Source organism: Ciconia boyciana, chromosome 5 (assembly GCF_034638445.1).
Source record: "Ciconia boyciana chromosome 5, ASM3463844v1, whole genome shotgun sequence".
NCBI lineage: Eukaryota > Metazoa > Chordata > Aves > Ciconiiformes > Ciconiidae > Ciconia > Ciconia boyciana.
The window spans coordinates 84250716-84274232 of NC_132938.1; the positions used below are offsets into that span (position 1 = coordinate 84250716).

The following is a 23517-nucleotide window of genomic DNA, read 5'->3' on the forward strand; positions in this document are numbered from 1 at the left end:
ATTTTATAAGGTAAGCAGAATTACAAGGGTGTAAAACGAACATGAATAAACAGAGAACCGAGCATTCAGATTAACAGACTACTGCACCCACATATTGCTGAAAGAGGACTGAAAATTTGCTCGTATGGTAGACACAATCTAACTGACTGGCAAAGTTCACGCTGAAGTTTTACGCAAGTGAAAACTTCCACCTCTCTACAAATTCCCACATTTATCTACGGTGCACAATTTGCTCAGACCTGAAACGCACTATTTGCGATAGAGAAAATAGTTCACAAAAATCACAGACAACGGCTAGGAATAAGCCGGCTCGAGTTCAGCACGGCAATCTTTCTGCCGCAAATGGATTCACAGGGATTTCAGAAATAAACAAGAAACAGACAAACGGTACCTGATATACCAAGTTAATTGTTACAAAGCATTTAATATAAATGCTTATCACAGCTGACAATGGAGTCCAACATTTAAATTGCTGCCTGACAAATATTTGCTGGGGGAGCCATTACGTGTGCCTTTCCCATGACAAGGATCTGCTAGCTCTTCAGCATACGCGTGATTATCTGCATATAGGAATATATATTTATTAAAAGATATGGTGTACATGTATCCATATGTATGTAACTCTACTCTGTTTCTCTTTATGCGTGTACGCCACATGTTGCTTGCTCCAGCAGAGACGTAATACCAAAGAAAACAAAGATGCGTCCTCCTCCAAACCCAAGGGCGACTCTGATCTTAGAAAGCAGCAGACTTTCAAATGCACCGAAAAGGGCGGAAAAATCTAACAAAGCCAACTGCACGTACCGAACGTTTGCTGTCCTGACAGAGCTGTTAACCCACGCGAGGTATTTTTCAGCAATTAGTTTCAAGGCCCTCTTGATGCTTCCCAAAATCCCATGTTATTTTTTTACTACCAAAGAGACGTACCTGGTTCAAAGCCCTGCCCAGAAGCTTCAGCATGCCCTGTTCCCAAGCTGGAAACGCAAACCCTTTTCAGACTAACCGTGCTAAGGAAGGCGAAGGGGACCTTTTCTTCTTGAGCTGCACGGAGTACCAGCTCCCCCTGCAGCCAGCTTCCCAGCCAAAAACACACTCCAGCTTCGCACAAACTCTTTGCCAATACCTGCAGCTGAGACCAGTGACAACACGACATTCAGAAAGATCTATGACACCCTCTAAAAATCTAGAAACAATTTCCTACAGCTGATGCAACCCTGGAAAGGGCTTCATCGTATCAATTCTGACCCCACGCCATGAGCTCCTTACCTGTCGGTTTTGAGTTGGTAGGTATCCCTAGGTAAGATGCTTTCCGCTGCCTCATTTAACTTGCAGTTTCACACACAGAAGGGTTTTTGGCATAAGAATATCCTGGCAGCATACAGATATAGCTGTATCATTGACCTTCTGAGATTCATAACCAGACAGTGACGACATCTCCGCAGGTAAACCGGACAAATCTGTACAAGCGCAGCTTCGTTAGTACCACGACATCTGCACTTCTTCTCCAGAATTGCTGTTCTCGGTCAGAAACCGTATCTCATCCCTGTCTGTGAAGCTGCGGTGGTACGAGCACAGATCTATACAGCAGGCAGAATGTTGCAACATACTGTTAGCAGCATCAGTTAACGTCCTCATATGGAAAGCTGACTTCTGATACCCTTTCAAAAGCCTACACGTGTTTGCCAAGGTGCCAAAAAGCAACTATAGGAGAAACAGGATTCTACAATGCCATCACACAACAATGGGCGAAGTGGCTGACCCAGGAAAACAGCGGCAAGATGAACACACAAATAACAGAATTGGTAAGCATATGGTGCAATTAGTTCTCCTGAGTCTCACTAAGCTATCACCACAATTCAAATAAACGCTTCAAATTCTGTGCTAAAAATTTTGCTCCCAATTTTTTGTTCATTTAGTTTATGTCAAAGTGGTAACTTGCAATCTTTTAAAAACTTAAAGTAATTAATTAATTCCTTACCTTTCATTTTAACAAAGAAAAAACTCTAAGTTGAACCCAGTATTTGCACAACATAGAAGTCTATAACTATTTTAAAATCATAGTGCTTTAAATTCAGTAACATTGCAGTTTTCAGGGTAAGGAGGATATATACTCGTAACAAACTTAAAAAATCCACATGCGCATCTCCATATTAATCTACACAATTATTAAAGCGCTCCTATTCAAGAAAAAAAATAAAGAAAAATAGGCATTTATAAACTAAAGGGGGAAAAGGAGGATCAAAGACATACGGATAATGCATGATTAACTAATGCTAATTTAAAGGCCTAGCAAAAAAGGCTAGGAAAAAATTTCCTATAAAAAGGAGCATTCTCCTGTTTCTTCTCCCTAAACAGAGATGAATTCTAGGGAATTTATGCAAAATGCAGTTACCAGTTTTGGATTTCATTTCTCTTCCTAGTTAAAGGATAACATTCTGACAGGTATACGAGCACAGCTTATCACTGTTTTCAGATATGCTTCAAGATACTTTCGGGAAGCACAGGTAACAGACTTCTGGGAGAAAGGGACAGAGATAATGGAACAAGCAAGCCAGCTACAGAATAAAATGTTACGTTCAGTCTTGCAGTGCCACACGGCTATGCCTCACCCTGAACGTGTCATGTCTTGGTATTAATAAACCATTAAGTGCTACGTGCTCACTTCTGCTCTTAGTCTGTTATCCATTTAAACAACCGGTGCCTGCAAAGCAAGGTTGCCCACTTGTGATTTACAGATCTACACGAGAAGCTCAGGTTTTGTTTTAGGTCCGTCAGTGTATAGCCCTTACAGCTACAGAGAAGCATTAGTACCAATTAATGCAGAACGAGAAACAAACTGCATGGAACAACATGATTTTGTTTGTCTCGTGATGTTGACACACAAATCATGGCTTTCTTTAAGGACCTAAGCGTGATTACTCAGCACTCAGGATCAGAGTCACTTTTAACTCAAACAAAAAGAACCTGGAGAAAGTGCACTCTTTTCCTTCCAAAACACAGCGGTAATACTTTCTTACTTGAGTTCAAGTTGCTGCACTGCCACCGCTTTTAATCCGAAAATTATCAGCAAACATAAAACTGTGTTCTTAAAATCACAGAACTGTGGAGAAAGGCTAAAAGAAAGATGGGGGGGTGTAGACATGTCTGTCTGAAGATATATATGCTGTCTCAACAACAAAAAAAATAATATTTTTTGCCGCTTTCCAGCCTTGTCGTCTCTTGCTTACTAAGGGCTTGCGGTGTCAGCTCCCAGACAAGGCTGAGGTATGGCTGAGGCATGTGGGTTTCTTCAACCCTGGGTGGAACACTTACTTCCTGTCTTATAGTTTACTTTACAATTTGTGCCGTCTTTTTTCCTCAACAGCTTTCAGACAGTTTTGTGGCTGAAATCCATGAATATTCTTTCGTGCCTGGAATGTTATTCAATAATGCCTTTTTCCGGATTTTTCATCCAGTATGGTAGAGTAGAAACAGTTACTGAATTTTACTTATTTCTGCTACTGTTTAAAGGTCAGCTTAATGTTCTCAAGAGATTCCTGGGGTTTATGGTACTTACTTCTACTTTTTGGGGTTTTTTTCGGCAATGCCAGGAAAAACAATTTAGAAATCCCAGTGCTTCTGATGGTACTGAAAGTATTTAAAGAATTTGTGGAGCAGCATCTACTGACTGAGGTTCAGAAACTATAGATAAATCAGAAGCTTGTTTTTACTTTACCGAAAACTTATCGTTAGGGAGTATTTTGACAGATACCATTAATTTAATCAAATGTAGACATTTTTGAGATCTGAGTCACTGTCTACGCCAGCAATAAACTGAAGGGTTAAGGCACTTCTTCCATCGGCACACTACAAAATGAGTTTTATAGATATATATTTATATATATAAAGCGCCTATTGCCATATTGATAATGAGTTACAGCAGCTACTGCAACGCAAGGGTGTAGCTAGACGTGAGGAACTGCGGTCTGCATTTAGGACCGAAGCATCGTGCCAACTTGCATTATGCCTGGACAACGGCTACACAATTCAGAAATAAGAATACTAGTAAAAGCTACCAGTGCTTTTTTTTAATGGGAAAATTACAACTTCCATTCCGTAATTATCACTGTTTCCATCTGTTCCACAAACAAAAACATCCTGAGTTACTGCAATCTGCTGCCTTATGCCAGGCAGCAAAAAGAACACTACTGTCCAGAATATCCTCCTTAAGAAGTTATTTTTCTCAGCGCTCCCTTTTGTGACAAATTCCCTACGTACCACCGTATTCAGGGGTTGAAGGGAGTGAAAAAGAAAAAAAAAAAAAAACCAAAATGTTCCTTTTATCCACTTTCTTCCCCCTCTATTTGAGGGACATCTACAAAATAAGTCTTACACGAAATCGCTAACATTTCTGACAAAGCCAAAGCAGTGGTATTGCACAAATGTTAAAGGTCTGAGTAAACAGAAGATGCTGAAAATGCCTGGATTCTCTCATGTTAGCCTACGGAAACGGGAACGGGCAAAGGGGAACAGTTCCCTCGTGCGTGTTCGGTAATGATAAAACAAGTCTTCCTTATGTTTAGAGCCAGGGTATTTCAGAAAATAACCGTATGAATTGTCAACTTGTCACCGTATCAGAATTTTCCATTTAACCAACAGAGTTCTGAAAAAACATATAATTTCAGCTTCCCCCCCCCCCCAGTATACAGGTGCACCTCTTATTTTGCATATACAGAACACTAAACTGCAATAAAAGCTAGAAACTTTACCTTGAATGCGGCTAAATTTGTTAAGACAGGATTATATCACCTTGGTATCTGGAACAGCCGAAACAAGATACGTGGTACAGTTTATTTGCTCCCGGGAAGCTTACAGACCTGCAGATAACCAAAACTCAGAGCCCCGTGAAATTTATCTCTGGGATCCACTTCACTCAAACTAGCACCTTCTCTGAGACACATCTCAAAATAGATAAAATTACTCTCATAGTATCTCTTAAACTAGAAGTACAATTGCTTTCCTGCATTGCCAAAGAAATCCAAATTCTTATCTTTATAACAGGTATGTTAAAACTAAGCACTCCTTCCTGACATTTCAAAGGAACATAATACGCTTTATAAAATTCTTTGTGTTAAGTCAGTTGTATGACCCAGGAGCTGCGCTACGCTCTCCGCACTGACATAACACGGTTCCTCTGTTACGTTCTGTGTTTCTGAAGAATAGCAGTTTCATTTGTGATAGTATCTAGCTCATGAAAAAGATGATCAACGCTTGTATGCCTTGCACCTATTTTACCAGATGTTGGCCAAATGGAGACTCCTTGGCCCAAGTACTCCAGAACGGTGTCTTTCTAAAAGCCAAGTGGTGAATGGTTAAATGGTTTCACCTCGTATCTACTTTTTAAAAACAATATGTAAATTAATGAGTTGGCTTTTTTTCTTTTCAGTTTTAATCTGAACAGTCTGGATTTTGTTGACCTCATATCCTTACTACACTAATACACATTTCTTTTCCAACACAGAAACCATAGTAAACACCAGAGCAATATTTAAACTCCTTTCCAGAGAGGAAGGATAATAACGTCACCACCATAAAATAGCTTCAGTCTTCCTGGACTGCTACCATGTAGATGGGGGATCAAGGATGCACAAGTGAGACAAACAAAATTTCCATGCCAGCCTCTTATCTCAGACTCTGACTACTTACCAAAGAAGCAAGGACAAAAACCAGCCCATTAATATCTTCCAAACTCATAAGTTTAGCCCAAGAAATGCAAATATTTTCTAAATGTGATTAAGTGTTCTTGGCAATTTAACTGATGAAGTAAATGAGACAAAACCCGTCACAGAGAGCACCGGAACTGGTCAGAATCAGCACACAGAATTCCAACTTGCAAAGCCATGAGCGTGGCACGAGTTACCAGCTTTCCATGCCAAAATTGTCACAAATGGCTCCAGCTCCACCCAAATTGTATCCCGTCATCCTCCCCAGTGCCTCTAGCAGCACCCAGAAACAGGTACTTCAGAGGAAAGCGCACAGAACAAGTAGAACGCAAGTGTGGAGTAACTCACCTCCTGAGCACTTGCCTATTAATCCTTATAGTTTCAGTTTGGGTTTAGTTTAGTAGATTTTTGTTAGATCTGAAAACATTCCAGACCTTTCTTACCCTTACATTAACTCTAAATACATTTATCTGTGGCCAGTGCCCATTAAATCTAACACCTTACAGTCTTTTTGTATATGCTTTTGAGTTTTTATTAACTTTGATTGTTTTACAGTGTATTTATCAACTGCTAAACTTAGCATGTGAACACTGAGGGGGAAAAAAAAAAAATTAAATCACCACCTACCTCACTAAATCCTGCCACGCTATTTGAGATGACAAAGAATTCAAAGTCACTCTTTCTATACTTCTGTGAGCACCATCAAGAGTACTGTATCTCACTGAGCTTCGCTGCCTCGTTTTTCCATGCAGCCAGATCTGGTATCAGCATTGTGAAGCGAGTCATTCTACCACACTAAAGACAAAACACAAGTTCAAATACCAGCACTCCCAGTCTTGCACATGCACCTCCTCACTATAACCACCAACCTATTTTCCTGTATTTCAAGAATTGCATATGTGTTTGCAAATGAGATTCCAACCTCGAACTGAAATCTCAAAAGGGAAGGATATGTCTTTTGGGGAAAGAGACCTTATTACAGAGTAGCAAGCTTGCCATTAGTCTTCAGGAAACAGTAATCAACATTGAGCAACAGTGAGAATTCAGAACTATGTATTTTAGAACAGCACAACCTAAAATTTCAATCGGTGCTCCTCTGTAAAAGTTAAGGAAATTAATGCAGTATATTATTCAACAAACTCTACGTACAAGTGGAATAAAATGCGCGAGCCAGTGATTGGTAAGAAGAAATAGGTAAATAAAAGGATCGCTGAGCCCCTGATGTGACATGAGGCTACGTTCAGTCTGTCGCTTCTTAGGATGGGATGCTGCTAGAAATTCAGCATTACCTGCGCAGGAACAGCAAACTGCATCCGCGTCTTGGCCTATAGAGTAACTGGCCATACGCCATCCGTAATACTGAACGTGCTCCCTGTTGTATGCTTGAAAAAGTGTTTTTAGAGAATTTGTGATATTTCTCCAGATAAGACACGAATATAATCACAGAACCATGTAGCTGGGAAGGGAATTCTGGAGGTCTCTAGTCCAACCCCCTGCGCAGCGCAGGGCCCGTTAAAGCAGGTTCCTCAGGGCCGCATCCAGCTGGCATTTCAAGTACGTCTGATGACGCAGATACCACAATTCCTCCAGAAAACCAGGTGTTGGACCATCCTCGAGGTAAAAATCACGGTTTTATATCAATTCTGAAATGTTTTGTCTTCCAGCTTGTCCCCGTTGCCTTTCATCCTTCCTCTATGCACTTCCAAGCCGAGTTTGGCTCCATCTCTTTGCCACTTCCCACTAACTGCTTGCAGACAGAGATAAATCTCCCCTATCTCTTTGCATGGCCATCTCTGTAGGGACTAAACAAAAATCCAGTATTCTCAGCATGTGATAGGCTCCAGCCTCCTGACCATCTCAGCAGCCCTCCGCCGGATCCGCTCCAGTACATTAATGTCTTGTACTGGGGAGCCCAGAACTGGACGGAGCATGCAGATGCGGCCCCAAGAACTGCCAGGGAGGAACAACTTCCCTTCACCTGCTGGCTGCTCTCTCGCCGATACTGCCCCGTAGACAGTTGCTCCCCTCCTACAACCAAGCACCTCAGGAAAACGCAGGATTTCGCTTTCACCTCATCACCTTACCAGGCCACTGCCAGGACCCAGCTCTTCAACGAAACACCGCCAGGTCAGGATACCAACCTGCTTTATCCTGCCACCAGCGGACTATGGAATTCTACAGCAAGAAGCCAAGCTCAACTGCCACTGCTGTGCAATCCTGTCTAACGGGCAGACTGCAGTCTGAAAAACCTTATGGCAATATTAAATTCAAATAGAATGCAGTAAGCAAATACCATTTGTATTATTTTTTTTTACGCTTCTGAAGCAAGCGTGAGAGAATATATCATGCATTCCCCTAGCAAAAATACATCCACTAAAAGACAATTTGAAGTGTGGTATCAGAACTGAAAATTAGAAACACTGAGTTTCAAACAACATTCTTGAAAAAACGTCCCTGCCCTATCTACACACCCAACCTTGATCAACTCCTTCAACCTCCTCTTTTGCTCAGGGGTCAGGGCGACAGGAAACAAACTAACAAAAGAAATAAATAAAAAACTACAGATTCTTTCCACCACAAGAAAGGCACATGACTGTTGGCTTGTTACTGTTGCCTATGTCTGCCTGGTATTCCACCTGCTTCTCTCTTTCCCAGTGCTAAATAGTTTTCCCTAATGACAAAAAAAACCCCAGTTATTTAAAAAATCACTTCCTATTATCAAAGATTAACGAGCACTAACTTCACCAGTTAAAACGTGAATCATCCTCACTCTGCACTATGACAACCATCTGAGAGCAAAGAATACAAGCAACGCTTTGCGCTCTATCCCGATTTCTGCTTCTCGAAGAAAAAAACAGACGACCTTTTATGAGACCGGACTTGCACAGACTTCCGTGCATAGGGGCATTTGCGTGCAAAAGTTTCACAACAATGTACATCTGCTGACCTAAGATGTATGCAGCGCAAGGCGAGATGTGAATCTGAATAGGAAGGGCCTACGTGTAATGACACTAATGTTTACATGACAAAAATAGCAAACACAGGTCCTTTAAGGCCTAAAATATTTGCAGGTGACCTTTAAGACTTACATTAAAAAAGAGATTTGATATACAGTTGAACAAAGTATTTGGTTTCCTATCATCATTCATTCTCAAGGTGCTGCCTGCCTCATTTTAGTATATACGGACAGAATGCTGTCACTCCACAGGTGATCACCAGAAATGATGATCAGAAAGAAACTTGTCCTCCTAACCCCAAATCTAACACACAAGAGACCGACAACAACCCAGTTTACTTTGCACTTACAGGAAATCAGCTATCAGAACTGTCATGAAGACTATCATGTGAACCACCTGCATATCCAACTACTATAGCTGATTACCAATCAATCTGCACCAGTGCCTTAATTAAATAAACCACTGACTACAGCATCAGTCCATCTAGCCTTTTCCCTCACCCCGGCACTTGGCGTTCGCTAGCGCACAGGTCCGATCAGCTTCGCTACAAGGCGGCGGCCTAGATGAGTCACGGTTTTATTAAATATTCATCTGCACAATTCCTTACAATAATTCAGGAGACAAACCTGTATTACTGGACTATTCCAATTGCAAAGCAAACACCCTTGAAAAAAAACTTCCCAATAAACATACGTTTGTGCTGAACAATCATTCTTTAAGGCCAGACAGCTTTATTTGGAAAATAAATATAATTCCAGCTGCAACATTTTACAGTAAATAAGTACATCTCAATAAAACAGCGCTACTTAATTACCCATGCAACATTTGTGGGACAGCTCTTCCGACAGTTCAAATGATATCATTTCTTAAAACCGTATTTGGTAGTCAAGGCAGACACAATATCCCTGTAAGGGGTATCCGAGTCATTTTTGGTCCTCGGTATGCAACACAGTCGACGAAAGGTCGGAGCACGCAGCAACAGGTTGTGCAAGAGTCCCATGCAGCTCGAGGACAGCCAATACAACGCCATGGACTGCAACGAGACAAATATCGAGTTCAGCCGCCCCAGATGCAATGAAAACACTACAATTTGAAGCAGCTCTTCACAAACCACAACCACTGGCTACTCCCAGCCATCAAGAAAAATAACTCGCCTAAACCCACTCAATAACAATAATGGCTTCCATTTCAAATGTGTTTTTCCACACTTTCTCAACTCTTCTGGGAAAAAAAGGGTCATCTACACTCAAGTTTGACAACAGTTCATAAATTAATTCATATTAAACTTGCTTGAACATCTGTATTTCAGACTATAAGTCAATGAGCCAAACAACTAGATGGTTTGTTTTCGCGAAACACTACAAAAACATTCAGAAGTAGAACACCTGGTAAAAATGCCACGTGTTTTAAGAAGATAGTGGAAATTTTCCTAATCTAAGAACTACACTGTTTTCCTCTTACAGTAAGCAAACACTTGGCAAACCTTTGTCTGTATGTCCTCATATAAAAGTTTTCCTCTCATTTTTGAGATCGCAAAAAGGATGCTAACCCGCTCTGAACGCCCTTCCAAGCCCTAGTTTGCAAAAACGATGTTTAGAAACAATAAGTATGCAGATTCTTCCCTCTTGGACATAAATATTCCAAATGAGTTAAGAATTTCAATGTATACGTAGACAAAACATGTTATTTGTTTCAGTATAGAGTATGGTCTATTAAATACACCAAGCATTTGGGCTGCTCTTTACGCAGTAGGAACACGTACGTGCTCCACATCGTGACTAGAGTCACAGGTTAACAGACTCACCATTAAGACTGTGTACTTACAGAGGGGACTGTTGCAGCAACAGGGATCATTACTACTGACACCACTCGAAAGAAATTTGTAGCAAGCTTCTGGAACCTGGAAACCTCCATTTTTTGCGAAGCAAAGATCTGAAAGAGGAGAAACCCACAGTGATAAACAAGTTCTTTTTGAAACAACTGCAGTTGTTTGTTCATTTTAATGAGAAAAAAGGCAACAGTGGCATTCCCTGTAACCTAGCACTCTTGTTCGCCTATTACTTTCATTTTGCATCCTCCATTTCAATTAACGTACTGCTACCGTCTTTCATTTAACTTGTCTGATGTTTTACATGTTCAGTCCTTTGTAGAAAATACCGTACCAACCTAGCAGAGTACCTGACAATCGCTGCAAGGTAACATCACTTGACATAGTCACTTTTGCACATCTACAAGTTCCAAGGCCTCATCCTGAAGCACAGCCCTCTGAGAAAAGGCTGCCAACAGGAAAGAGACCAAAACCAGCTGACAGATAACTGAACGGACGCACAATCACATCTACGGTCACAGACTGACTTTTTTCCTCTAAGACAGTCTCAGTCCACGTGACATAGAAGAAAACGGAGTAAGAATGAAATCCAGATGGTTAGAGTTTGATAAGAACACCTAACAGAAAAATCAGGAAGAAAAATATTTCCATTAAATTACCCCCAAAAATGGGAAATGAAGACTTTTTTTCTTTTTTCTGTTTCTGTTGATTAATCTCCCCAGCAATCTTAAAAAGTTCTGGATTTTTTCAGTTTATTAAGAACACATAGCATTGTTAGTTTTGACCACAAGGCAGTAACAAATAATTCGGGGGGGCGGGGGCTGTACAACAAACCAGAAAACCCCACATGTGCTTTTGGATGCTGAACACCCAGGAAGCTCATTAAGACACCATTCTAAGAGAAACTTCAGAGTCAAGACTGAATTGTACTGAGGCTCAAGCAAAGCCAATAAAGTCTGAGACATGTCACACCAGAACATGTCATCCCTAAACAACACACCCACACATTCAAAAGCACAGAACAATGAAGTTATTTTTCAGTTCTGTCCAATGCATTTAAAGCAGTGATAATCTGAAACTACCCTTATGTCACCATGTTTTGTAACTGGATAATATTGTCTCGCAATTCTATAAAAAGAATTATCCTTTTGCAATCATCCAATTTTTCCACCAACTTACCTCCACTATCAGCAAATTCACGAGCCCAAGCAAAACTGGCAAAATCCAAGTAGAATCTGGTGCCGTGAGGTCTGTAAACCACAACGCTCCGCCTGCTGAAAACTGTTCTTGAACTACACAAATAGTTGAAAGAAAATATGGCATTAAGTACTATCTGCTACCTCAAGTTCGTCAGAACTGTACCATGTATTGCAATCAAATCATCCAAGTTTCTAGGTACGTTTTATCTACGTGCTAAATACTATTAAAGCAGAAATCTTTGGTTTAACTTTAACAGTTCACGTGTCAAGGCAGTCCACTATCAACACAAGCAAAAATGGTGGGAGACAGAAGCTGAGATCCAGCTTAGCTCACGGCAGCCACTGATTCAGGTAAACCTGTGACAAAAACTAGCTGGATCTCAACCACCATTTTGCAAGCCAATGAGGAAAATATGCAATGCAGTAACCTACAGTGACTACATATTTTGTGGTTTTGAAATAATTATATTTTTCTTAATAACTATTTAACTTGTTTGAGTTTTGTTTAGAAGACCAAACTATAAACTCTTTTCTAAAAAATGAAAATATCAGCATTTTTCTTTAAAAAGCCCCACACATTCACCTTGTCTACAGTACTTCATCTGAAACTTCACACTGAAGAAAAAAAATACAGATTAATAGTGAACGTACTGTTACACGGGTAACATTACTTGCTAAATATGCTTATCTTGTGAATCAGAAAACTCCCAAGACAAACTGCTTTTTCTAGTAACCCTGTCTTCAGAAGACGACAAAATAATTAGATGCTCAGGCAGCCTAACATTATGTCTCGCATCGTTCCTAGAGCTCAGACCCCGATACTGGTTCTAAAGAGACATTCCACAAAGCTCACAACACTATTACAAACACTGAGAGAGTCTAAGCAGAGATCAGTGATGCTCTGGATACTTCCAACGAAGCGTCTGTAAAAACAGCAACTGAACCAAAAATTAGCGTTAAGAGCGCATCTATTCAGATTCATCACCTTCTGAGTCCGTCGCACCAACACTGCAGTTGCGCAAAGCGAGGGACACGCAAACCCACATCGGAATCTGTACCCACACCAGTAAAGTGGCTTTGAAGGGATGGCAGTTGTCTCGAATGTACAGTTCCGTCATAATCCTCCGTAGGTTTTTCTTGAAGTGAAACCTTTTAGGAAAAAAAAAAAAGTCCTCTCACAATACCTGTTACAGAGTAACTCCTCAAATTCTGAAATGCCAATTCTACAGGGTGCACATGTCAAATTAGCTTCTTGAGGTGCAACTGGGAAACCTGAAAGCCTTTCCTCTTCAAACATGCCTCTCCCTTTTGCCCTCACAACTTTTAGCCCTGTTGCTACGAGCAGCTTTTCACAACAAAATTTCCCATTGTCACTGGCAGCTACCACCACCTTGTCTGACTTCTTATTTCACGGTGTTTTTTGTCTGAACCAGGGTATAACTTTCTCAATAGAGAGGCAATCAGCCAGTTACGGGATGCCCAGTATCGCAGCTCAGATACACTGCCACCGCACGGGGCGCAGTACTACCCTAACAAATGAATTGGACCACAGCCATTCAAACCTCAAGTTCCAGCAATATTTGGAAACCGTAATAGCTAAGGAAACTTTAACCACAAGTAAAGACAACAAAAACAATCCTGGATTTGGCCTTGTAATCATAAGCCTATCACAAGATCAGAGCTTTAAAATGCATATACTCTGAAGGGCAATATAACAAACACAGGTAAGTCATAGCAGTGGTAAGAAAATCTAAGCTTTGGGCAACGGCAGAATCTTTCTGTAAGACTGCTGTTTGTAGGACTTCCCCTCCCGCTACCCCTCAGTCTGGAACGGATGTATAAGGTATACACCATTGCCATCTTACCTGGCCACCTTCTCAGACCAACCCAGTTGCTTTCCACGAACAGAAACTTCATAGCGAAGACGCTCAGCTAGTTTTTTAATCTCAGGCTGCAAATTTTCCAGCTAGCTAAAGAAAAGGGAAAATGTTTATGCACGGTTAGAGGTAACAACCTCCTCCTCTCCCCACCTGATACTATACAGACGTTAAAACCGACGGTGAAGGACAAGGCACACATCCGCGAACATCTTTTATCTTTAAACAAAATGAACATGTAAAGATACTAGTGAGAAGTACTTGCACTAACAATCAAAAATACTATCTTACTACTAAATGAAATTAATACAGAATAAGATTTTGTATTTTGTTCTTAATAAGCACCTTTTTCTCTTCATTCAGGAACTGTGACCAGCTACCTTACTTAACAAAACAACCTTTAATGCCACTTCAAAAAGATTTAAAGCCCAGCAGGACACACAAATCACTGAAGTCACTATCCCGAGGAAAAAGAAGAGACCCCATTACACAAGAATACAATAGGATATTCACTTTTGCAATCAAAAGGAAAGACAAAAGGAACAAGCGTTACTGTAAAAAAACAAAACAAAGAAAACCCCACGCCAGACACGCTGCAATAAAAGCACACAATTGCGTTCCTCCTGCAGTGACGCTCGGGAGGACGCCCCAGCAGCACACCTGCATTTGCCAGTCTGACCTTTACACAGCTGAAGAACAAAGATCCACCTGATTCCAACTCGCCCCTGAGTGCTGGCAGCTGTGAGGCACCACCCAAAATCCTCCTTGCTGGTCGAAAAACAGCACAGAAAAGGAGAAACACCCTACTTCGTCCCACGGCGCTGCACAGGCTGCTTCCCCTCTTGGGTAACGCCAACCCTTTTCCTCGCTTTTGAGGAAAAGCGCGTGCCTCGAGGCTGCAGGAGGCCGCTTTACTTCACGTGTTCACTGGAGCAGCGGTAGCAGGAGCTTTGGTCGAGTCAGCGCAGCAAACCACAGAACGTACCCCGCGCTCTCACGCGAACACGGCTCCCTTTCCACGCAGTTCCCGCGAGGAAGCGCGTTCCCACGTTTCGGCTGTAGCCAGGCGTTACGTGCCCGGGGGAGGCCCGCTGCACGTTTCCAGCCGCAGGCAGCCTCCCGCGAGCGGCGGAGCCCCCGCAGAGCCCCGTGACGGGGACAACCGCGGCCACGGCCGCACACCAGCGCTTCACGGGGGAGTACCCGCACCGCTCGCCACACGCTCCCGCCGCCTTTCCCGCAAAACGCCGCCCTCGCCAGGAGCTACCGCCCGCCTGCCGCAAAGCCCACACGCGAGCCCGCCCAGAGCACCCCGCGCCGCGCCGGCCGTGCCCCTCGGTCCCTCCCGCGCACAGCGAGGCCGCTCCGCGCCAGGGCGGCCACCGCGGGCTGCCCTCAGGAGACGGGGCCGGCGGCCGGAACCCACCTTGGCCAGAAGGCGGCTCTGGTGCGCGGCGAGCGGCAAGGTGACGGCGGTGCGGAGCAGGGCGGCGCCGCACGCGATGGCGGCCCACCAGGGCAGCCCCGCGGCCGCCTGCAGCGCCACCAACCCGGCCTCCGCCCCGTGCACGGGCGCCGACTGCGCCAGCCACTCGTACCAGCCGCCGGGGCCGCCCGCCGCCGCCGCGGCCGTTAACGGCCCGCTCCGCGCGCCAGCGGCGGCCGCGCGGCCCGGACCCCAGCCCCGCGCGCCCGCCCGCGCCAGCCGCCACATGGCTAACGGCCGCGGCGCGCGCCCCGCCCCTGCGCGTGCGCCAGCTACGCAGGGGGAGCGCGCCCTGCTGGCGCCATGCTGATTGCGGGCAGAAGGAAGGGCAAGGCCCTGAGGCCCGGGCAAGGCCCTGAGGCCCTGGCGATGCCCGGTTCCCGCGGGGCCGGCCCCGGCCCCGTGTCTGTTCCCCGCGCCGGCGGCACCCGGACGGACAGAAGCCCCTTCGACCACCCGGGCAGCTGCTGCGTGCGCCGGGACCTTGGCTGCTCCTGTAGCCTCCAGCATCCTCCCCAGCCCCTCTACCACTCTCTACCCATGGCGCCGTTCTTTTTTCTAAAATAAAGACCACCTGCCCAGGCTCAAGAGAGTATGTTCCCTTTTTTTATTGATCAAATGAAAAGCGTTACATATGGAATGATTTAAAAAAAAAAATGTATCTGTGAAGAAAAAAATGTTCCAACCCCCCGCGGGATTTCCAGGACAAGGCTGATGGGGCAAAGGCGGCAGGCAGCCTACGCTGCCCCTGGCCACCATCTGGTTTTTCAAGTCAACCAACTACAGGTAAGATACTCTGTGCTTTTGACCCACGGAATGCATGGCTGTAATCAATACTGAGCACTCTTTCTCAGTAGGATTAGTTCAGAGTACGAATGCACATAATGCAAATTAGCACTCAAGCAGTAAGCAAAAAATTCTGGTGCAGGGCCAAAGGCCATAGAGAAGAGTGGAAGGGCACTCTGCCCCCGCCCCACTCAGGTCCTGAAGTGGCGTTTCAGTCATCTTCCATTGCAGTTCCGCAGTTCGGCATCCTTTCTGCTACAAGCGGTTCTTTACACAATGTGTTTCAGGTGATCAGAGAGCTGGAAAAAGGAGCTTGTTTTTATTTAGAGCATCACCTAAAGGCATGTATATATGGACATCGGTATGCACAAGTCTTCTGGACCCCCCAGAAATATCACAATATTTAAAAGGCAGTAGGTTTCTTTGGACAAATGTTTTTTTTTTCTTCTAGCCTTCAAAGGAGTACCATAATAAATACAAAATAGCACTTCTTAAACTCCAGCCTTAACAGCAGCCCATTTACCTCATCTGGGATATTTCTTCCCCAGATGATACATCTCAGAACAGTAACTTCCAAGAGAAGGGTTGACTCCCAAGTGACACGGCAAGGAAAAAAACAAGCTTTCCTTCAGCCTTCCTCCACACAGAATAACCAACAACAGATCGCGCTGGCCCTCATTTTGTCCTGCACAAAACCACATTCGACCTGTAGATGTGCGTTATACCATACGTACACAAACTGCACGGGGACCCTGACTGGAGCTGTGGGTCACTGCTAACTGTGTCTTCCCTCACAGGACCCCGGAGCCTTAGCCTGCCGGTACCGCTGTTCACTCCGAGCAACTCTAAGTGAAGAAGGTGACAGCTCCTGACGATGACCATCAGGAAATTCTCACTGGGACTTTTCCAAATAAACCTTCACAGGGCAGTGACCCCATTTGGAGCAAGACATCGTCTACGAGAATAAAGCCACTTGTTCTAAAATCCTCCTTTGGAGACGGTTTTCATTAGTGAAGCTCTGTTAAAACCGCAAGTTAAGACTCTCATTCCTGAACTAACACACACCAAGGACGTATGTTCTGAAATGACTTCTGTAGGCAAAGGAAGGAACCAGGGGAAGAGAAGCTCTGGGAGCACTCGTGGAACAGAACAGACCTTGCCGCATCAACCCAACTGTAACAATAATTTTTAATAGACGCTGCAGCGTGATACATTTACCCGTTTACCGGGCAAGAAGGGGAGTTCAGTGTGGAGACGACGCTGAATGTGTCAAAAGGCTGTTTTGTCAGGCGCTTTTGGCTGAAAAGCCTTTCACGGAAGGAAAATGGATACTCTTAGCATCTGGTTACAACTGATGTATGCCTTCTCAAAAAAAATCCAACACACATTTGGAAAAAGCCCTCTGATAATGCCCGTTTGTTTTTTATCATGTACTTAAAATTACACAAGTAGAAAAGTTATGCTTATTAATAGTTTAATGTATGAAGGAAACATCCAGATTTCTGAATATGAAGGTACATATCTCACATTAATTTAAGTCTACATAAAGTAGAGCCTCTATACTGACATATTGAAATTTACTTTCTGCTTAGCCATTTGTTATGTAAACAATTGTACATTTATTTGCCATTCTAAAACTTCAGGATCAAGTTTACATAATTTTGCTAATTTTCTGTGTTTGCTCAGAAGCAGTTTACAGTACTAAAACCAACCAGCCAAAGAACAGCTTCAACAGAAAGTTATGTCAAAAAAAAAAAAAGGAAAGGAAAGAATAAAGGCTAACTAAGTTGAAACGTATGATGGTGGGGAATGGGCGGTCACAATGTTCACAGAAAAAGGTCAGTTAGTAAGTTCTTCTGCAAAAAGCCTACACACTTCAGTCAAGCACATCAGTAGAATGATCTGGGAGCACATAAACTGTTTCTGCCATTTGTTTTTTCCTCTGCAAAAAAGGAATCTCAAGGCTAGCAAGTTGATCCCACTCAGCCAAGTTGGTTCATATGCACACTGTTCATGTGAGGTGTCCAAGTTCCAGTCCACACCTGAAAGAGAAAGCTTCATTTAACACCACGCTTCAGGGCTGCTCGAAACGGTTCAGAAGTCAAAATTACACTGCAGCCCTTACGCTTTTCACGGCACCCAAGTGAAGCCCACCATCAGGCAACATGGCAACCAGTCATCAAACTACACTGAGTTCCTTTCAGCACTTGTTTGATCCTGCTGTACTTCAGGTGAGAAAAGAGGGAAATGGGGTTTTAATCTTTCTGCCTGACCTTTTTCACCTTGGCCAAAGGGTCCGTCATCTTCCTCTTCCTTTCTACGTAGCACAAAACAATACTTTCACCCAGCCTGACTGCGTTCCTTCGTAGCAAAATCGAAGAGAGGAATCAATGCTATTTACGCCCACTAGTTCCTCCATCATAGCAACACTGATGTAATATGTATTTTATTGTTCCACGGGAAAAACATATCCCTTTAGACCCAGGGAAATAAGTACTCCCTCTAAACATGCCGGGTAAGCTGTCAAGGAGAATTAACAGGACTGACTGTCTCTCTCTCTCTCTCTCTCTGTGCAAAATTATTTGCAAGGATGGCACCTGGAGACCTCCAGCTTTCAGAGCACAAGACTATCCTTCCTCTTGACCTTAAGAAGTTCAGACGATCAAGAGCTTGATTTCCGCCACCCTGAATTATTTTCCCCCAATGCATACCAACACCCTCAGCTCTGGGGAAACCCAAGTATAACTAAGTAAAGCCTTCTCTGGGGGACAAAGTTTTCTCACTAAACCAGAAGTGGCGTCATAATGGTCATGAGCCACTTCAGAGCAAGACATGAACTGTGGCCAAACAACAGACCGCCTCCTCCTCTGCACACCTACCGTCTGCCAGAGCTGGGAGCCGCTGTTTGCAGCTTGGATGATTCCCAAGCAAATTAAGTCCAGAAATATCTTTATTTAATAACAGTGTTAGAGCTCACTGTATAATTAAAAAATAAACATAGGATATAATGTAACAAGAGCTACTTATGATGCATTATAATATTAGTTGCTGGCTGAGCATGAACAAGAGGTTTCGGGGAACGCAATCCCTGTACCTAAATTATATTTAGTGGACAAGCCTATAACCCAGGCGAGATCAGAGCAGCAGACAGAAGAGCTACCTACTCCCTTCCTAAGTGAATTCCTAACACAGTGAAGACATCTTACCTTTCACTGCCTAGCAACAATCCTTCAGACCTAATGCTGTTTTCCCTTTTTGGGAAGGGAAGCTTACATAACAGCAAATAAACAGCTTTTCTCACAAAAGCAAATTGATTGTGTTTTCCCAAGTGCAGAACTGCACAGACAGAAATCACGATAATTTTGAGTTAAATATACAGTGTAAAACTATCTTTTCCATCCGGACTTGCCTACAACACATCATCAAAAAAGCTGATCTGCAGTAATTAACCCGGTATCTACTTTGATTAAGTAGGCAGCTTCTCTGAGCTAAGCTGGAAGCAAGCTTCCCAGTTCTCAAGCACCAATATGTTCACAGAAGTAACTACAGCACACTCCTTTAAACTGCATTCACTTAGTGATGCTGATTTTTTTCTCAGGACAACTTCAGCTTATTTTTGGAAAGATGACTAATATTTAGCAGTTGTCAGTAAGCACGTACAGCACTCAGTGCTGTAGCGAGCAGGGGGGCTGTGTCACCTCCGGAGAGACACCAGCAAAAAAGCAGCAGCACTACACTGTATTCTCGTACTTTGTAACAGCTAGGATCTTCACTTCACCACACGGTTTCTTAAGTTACAACAAAATTGCGAATAGAAAAACTGAAAAATTACCGTCTGAGGCCCGTTATTTTCTGTGGAATTTGAAACCATCTTGATCAGCGAGTTCCAAGATGGGTCAGCAGCATGAGGCCCATTAAATATAGGGCCTCCAGTACCATCTGCGATGGGGGCTACAGGAGGAATCATTGCATTCCCATACACGGAAAAAGGCATACCCTTAGGGGGAGGAAAGAACAAGAATCAGTATGTGTTCATAAACACTGCTACTACTGCACACACAGACTGACAAAAGGGGATTCGTGTTAAAGAAATTCTCTGTCTTAACTTCAGGCGTTTCATTACTGCTTTAAGAAAAAACTCTCTCTGCATATATTTATTACATCATGGACAAGTTCTTTTTTATTAGATCTATGCTTCTGCGATACTGTGAGGGCTAGTTAGCGTTTTAGCTTACACACGCTCCACTGCACAGTGAACGATACCTCCGTGTTGTTCATCTGCCTCACGCACCGGCAGGGAAATCGAGCGGTACCGCGCGTATCAGGTCCAAGAAGGTGATTACCCCGACTTTTGGGAAGTCCATGTATCCTGCAGGAACGGGCTGATGGAATGTACCGGAAGGCGTTACGATTCCCGTGCTGTCTCGCTCCATGGCCTGGTGCGAGAACACCCCTGGATCAGACATGGGCCTGTGGATCATGTGGCTCCCCATTCCGCTGTGACACCAGTCCACTTTATCTAACAACACAGAAGACACAGCAACAGCATTATACGTGACGCCCGCTAATCGGCCATTTTCCAGCCTAAATGTTTGCACACTGTAACGTTCCTAGAAGTGGCATTTGCTCAGCTTGCAGTCCCTACGCATCTTCCTGCATTAAAACTCAGGCGTATGTGGGATGGAGAGCATCAGAAATGGCACCTGCACGTGAAGTTACTCCACGGCAGCAACCCTGAACCAGTGCAAGAAGTTTTGAACAGTTACTCATGCAACCAAAGCATCACCTCTGCCACTTTCCTTCATTTGAAAGGGAAAGCAGGCATTTGTGCTAACTCTTCTGCCTCCAAAAGACTGAATTCCTTGTGCTTTTGGTGCTGTGAAAGAGGTATGTACGCTATGAAGGCTATTTGCTCCACTTCATTACCATTCTTTCATGAATTATTTCATTAACTACGAGACAGAGAAGTACTTTTGAAAAGCAAAACCAGAAAATGACCAGCTGGAGACATATGCTCAAGTTCTAATTACATTAATTCATCAGAGGCAGCTTGGTGCTGTTACTACAGTTCAAACCTCAGACATCCAGAAAGCCAATTTTTCAAAATAAAACATAAGGAAATTATATTTGGAGGGGTGGAGAAGGAATACAGAAACATTTCTGAAGCCATCCTAATACTGATCAAGAGAAGAGCCAATCCCATTCTGAACTGAAAATCAAAATGTTGAAGTAATTGAACCAAGTAGAAAGAAAGCGGCATTCTGAAAGCAGACAGACATAAAGGGCAAGTTCTACACCTAGACCAAGCAAATGAAAGTATCCAATTTCTAAAGCCTTAACGATGAATAGCCTCTCACCACAAAGATGGGGAAAAGACCATTAGTGAAGTAAAAGAAGGTTCGGATACATCCTATCTATTTTGTATATGGGGAAAACAACCCAGGACAGTATACTCATGGCATGCAAAGCATGTGCACAGTCACTCTGTGAAAGCCTTAAGCTGTTTGGACTCCTTAGTCAAGCACTGGAACAGGTTGTTGAGAGAGGCTGAGCAGTTTCCATCCTTGGAGGTTTTCAGGATCAGATTGGATAAAGCTCTGAGCAACCCAGTTCGACCTCATCGCAAATCCCATTTTGTGCAGGAGCTTGAGATGACCTCCAGAGGTCCCATCCAACATCACCTCATGATTTCCTCCCCCTCATTCCAAGCAAAAAAAAACCAAAAAACCCCAACCCAAACCAACAAAAACAAACCAAAAAACCACACAAATAAAAAACAACCCCCCAAAAATTCAGCAGTCTCCTGTAAATTGCATCCAAGGCTCCTGAAGTGTTTGCCGAGAAAAGCTGTCCCATCAGTAACTTAAGTTTTGAATGAATTCCAAAATATTGAATTGTATGTGACTACAGGAGAGCCAAGAGCCTTGCGTTAGTAAAAAGCAAACGGCATGGCTGGAAAGAACAAAAAGAACTCAAACTCATAAAAAATAAATTGCACGATGCTAAGCACAAAAAGCTCCACTTTGGCTATGAATTCAAGTTAAGACTTAACTCCTATTGTACAAAATCATCTGTTCATCAACAGAAAAATACACAGTTATCTTGAGATATCTTCATTTCCCCTCTTCCTAATCAAATGATCCTCACTCAGTTTACCCCTGTAAATCCTGTGGTTTTATCTCCCCTGTTATTTCTTGCTTTGAGTAACAACTCTTCACAGCCAGGGTGTTTCAGAACCCCTGAGGTTTTCTGAGACCTTGTTACAACACAATTAAGCCAACAGGAGGGCAAACAGAAGTCCCTGCTCTAACTCCTTCGGAAAGCACACTCCTACATTTTGAGGCGCTCTCTTCTGCATCGTCCTTCAGCTCCAAAGGCAAGGTACGAAAACACAATGTTGTGGTCAATCGCAAGCACCGGGACATCTATTAACACTACCTACCTTGACTGCCACCTATACCTTCGAAGGACCAGATCCCACTATGTCCCACTGGAGCAGCTAAGTTGCTCCCGATAACAGACGGAGTGGAAGTTCCAGTTTGTCTAATACGTGCAGACCGTTCAGTCCCAATGGGAACAGGAACTTTTCTGTCCTGAGAAACATTACTGGGTTTTTCTGATCCCAAGGACACTGCTGAAGGGGTGGGAGACGGTGCTCTTACTCCCGAAGACACCGACTGAGCAGGAGATTCTGCAAGAAAATCAGCAAGAGCACTTAGTAATGCCAGGCAGATCTTCTCAAGTCACCACAAACCTATCCCGTAATGTCAGGCCATACATCAAACAAGTGAAAACGGGCAGTTTGTTAATGCCAGATTCATACAAGAAACACTTCAGGATTATTTTAACAGTTTTCCTTTCAGATCAGACACACATTCACCATTGGTTTAGCCTCTCACCTAAAATGATTACTGGGCCCTGTCAGCTCAGCTACTGCACATACACCGCTACCCATCACAACAGACAGTTCAAAATCTTACCTAAGCATTCCTGTGTACCGGCAATAGAGAACTTGAGGATTATACCCAAAATAATAGCTGAAATAAACCCATGTTGCTGTTGCCGGGTTGGTTTGGATTCGTTTGTTGTTGGTGGTTTGTTTGGTTTTGTTTGTTTGTTTGGGTTTTTTGGTTTTGTTTTGGTTTTAAATCCTGATTTGTTCTCTGTGGGAGATTTTTTGGGAGATTTGTTTGTTATTAGTTTTGCTAGTAAGACAGACTAACTGGTTCCCTGAACAAGCCAGCACTCAGTTTGTTTTCTATCCAAAAAACCTCTGCTATATAGCCAAAACTGCAGGGGCCTAACATGGAGGAAGGTACCAGAACTTGCCCTAAGTATTTTCTCCTGGAATAATATTACACAGTTCTGTTTTAAGAACGTCGGAAAAATTAAGCAATCACCACTGCTGAGCAAGCTGTAGTAAAACATCATTAAATGGTTTACACAACTCACACTTGGAATATTACCTTCACAAATCAAAACCACAACCTTTTCTTTGCAAGACGACTAAAAGAATGCCATATACGTTAACAGGCCAAAGTTAATTGCGGCAAGAACAAGGAACTCCGCAACAGCATGACCTTAGCTGTTAAAAACACCACACTGGATATCAGAACTTGCTCAAGAAAATTTTATCTCAAAATCTGTGACTGCATCAAGGTTTGAAACACATCTGCAAACCT

At 43.3% G+C, this 23517-nt stretch overlaps 2 protein-coding genes across 5 annotated transcripts in view; both read right to left on the reverse strand.

The window, feature by feature from the left end:
- Positions 1-9370: 9370 nt before the first annotated feature.
- On the reverse strand, positions 9371-15292 carry COX18 (cytochrome c oxidase assembly factor COX18). Its single transcript, XM_072861163.1, has 6 exons — positions 14990-15292; positions 13552-13652; positions 12672-12835; positions 11667-11779; positions 10484-10591; positions 9371-9692 (listed from the first exon to the last, which is right to left on the reverse strand). The coding sequence occupies exons 1-6, from the start codon at positions 15275-15277 to the stop codon at positions 9519-9521; spliced, it is 948 nt and encodes a 315-aa protein (XP_072717264.1). The 5' UTR covers positions 15278-15292; the 3' UTR covers positions 9371-9518.
- Positions 15293-15684: 392 nt separating this feature from the next.
- The window catches only part of ANKRD17 (ankyrin repeat domain 17), a 98049-nt gene continuing 90216 nt past the window's right edge, over positions 15685-23517 (reverse strand). For all 4 annotated transcript variants that reach the window (XM_072861135.1, XM_072861137.1, XM_072861134.1 and 1 more), the window contains 4 exons: positions 22278-22526; positions 20179-20354; positions 19668-19832; positions 15685-17877 (listed from right to left, as the gene is read on the reverse strand). In XM_072861135.1, coding sequence (XP_072717236.1) covers positions 17818-17877; positions 19668-19832; positions 20179-20354; positions 22278-22526 — 650 coding nt within the window. In that variant the 3' untranslated portion in view covers positions 15685-17817. The remainder of the gene's footprint in view (positions 17878-19667; positions 19833-20178; positions 20355-22277; positions 22527-23517) is intronic.

Excerpts from the sequence above, each read along its gene's own strand:
- COX18 (XM_072861163.1), bottom strand. The coding sequence starts at position 15,277 with ATGTGGCGGCTGGCGCGGGCGGGCGCGCGGGGCTGGGGTCCGGGCCGC. Across the intron at positions 13,653-14,989 it reads AGAGCCGCCTTCTGGCCAAG|CTGGAAAATTTGCAGCCTGA; the intron begins GTGGGTTCCGGC and ends TTCTTTAGCTAG. Across the intron at positions 12,836-13,551 it reads TGGTCTGAGAAGGTGGCCAG|GTTTCACTTCAAGAAAAACC; the intron begins GTAAGATGGCAA and ends TTTTCCTAAAAG.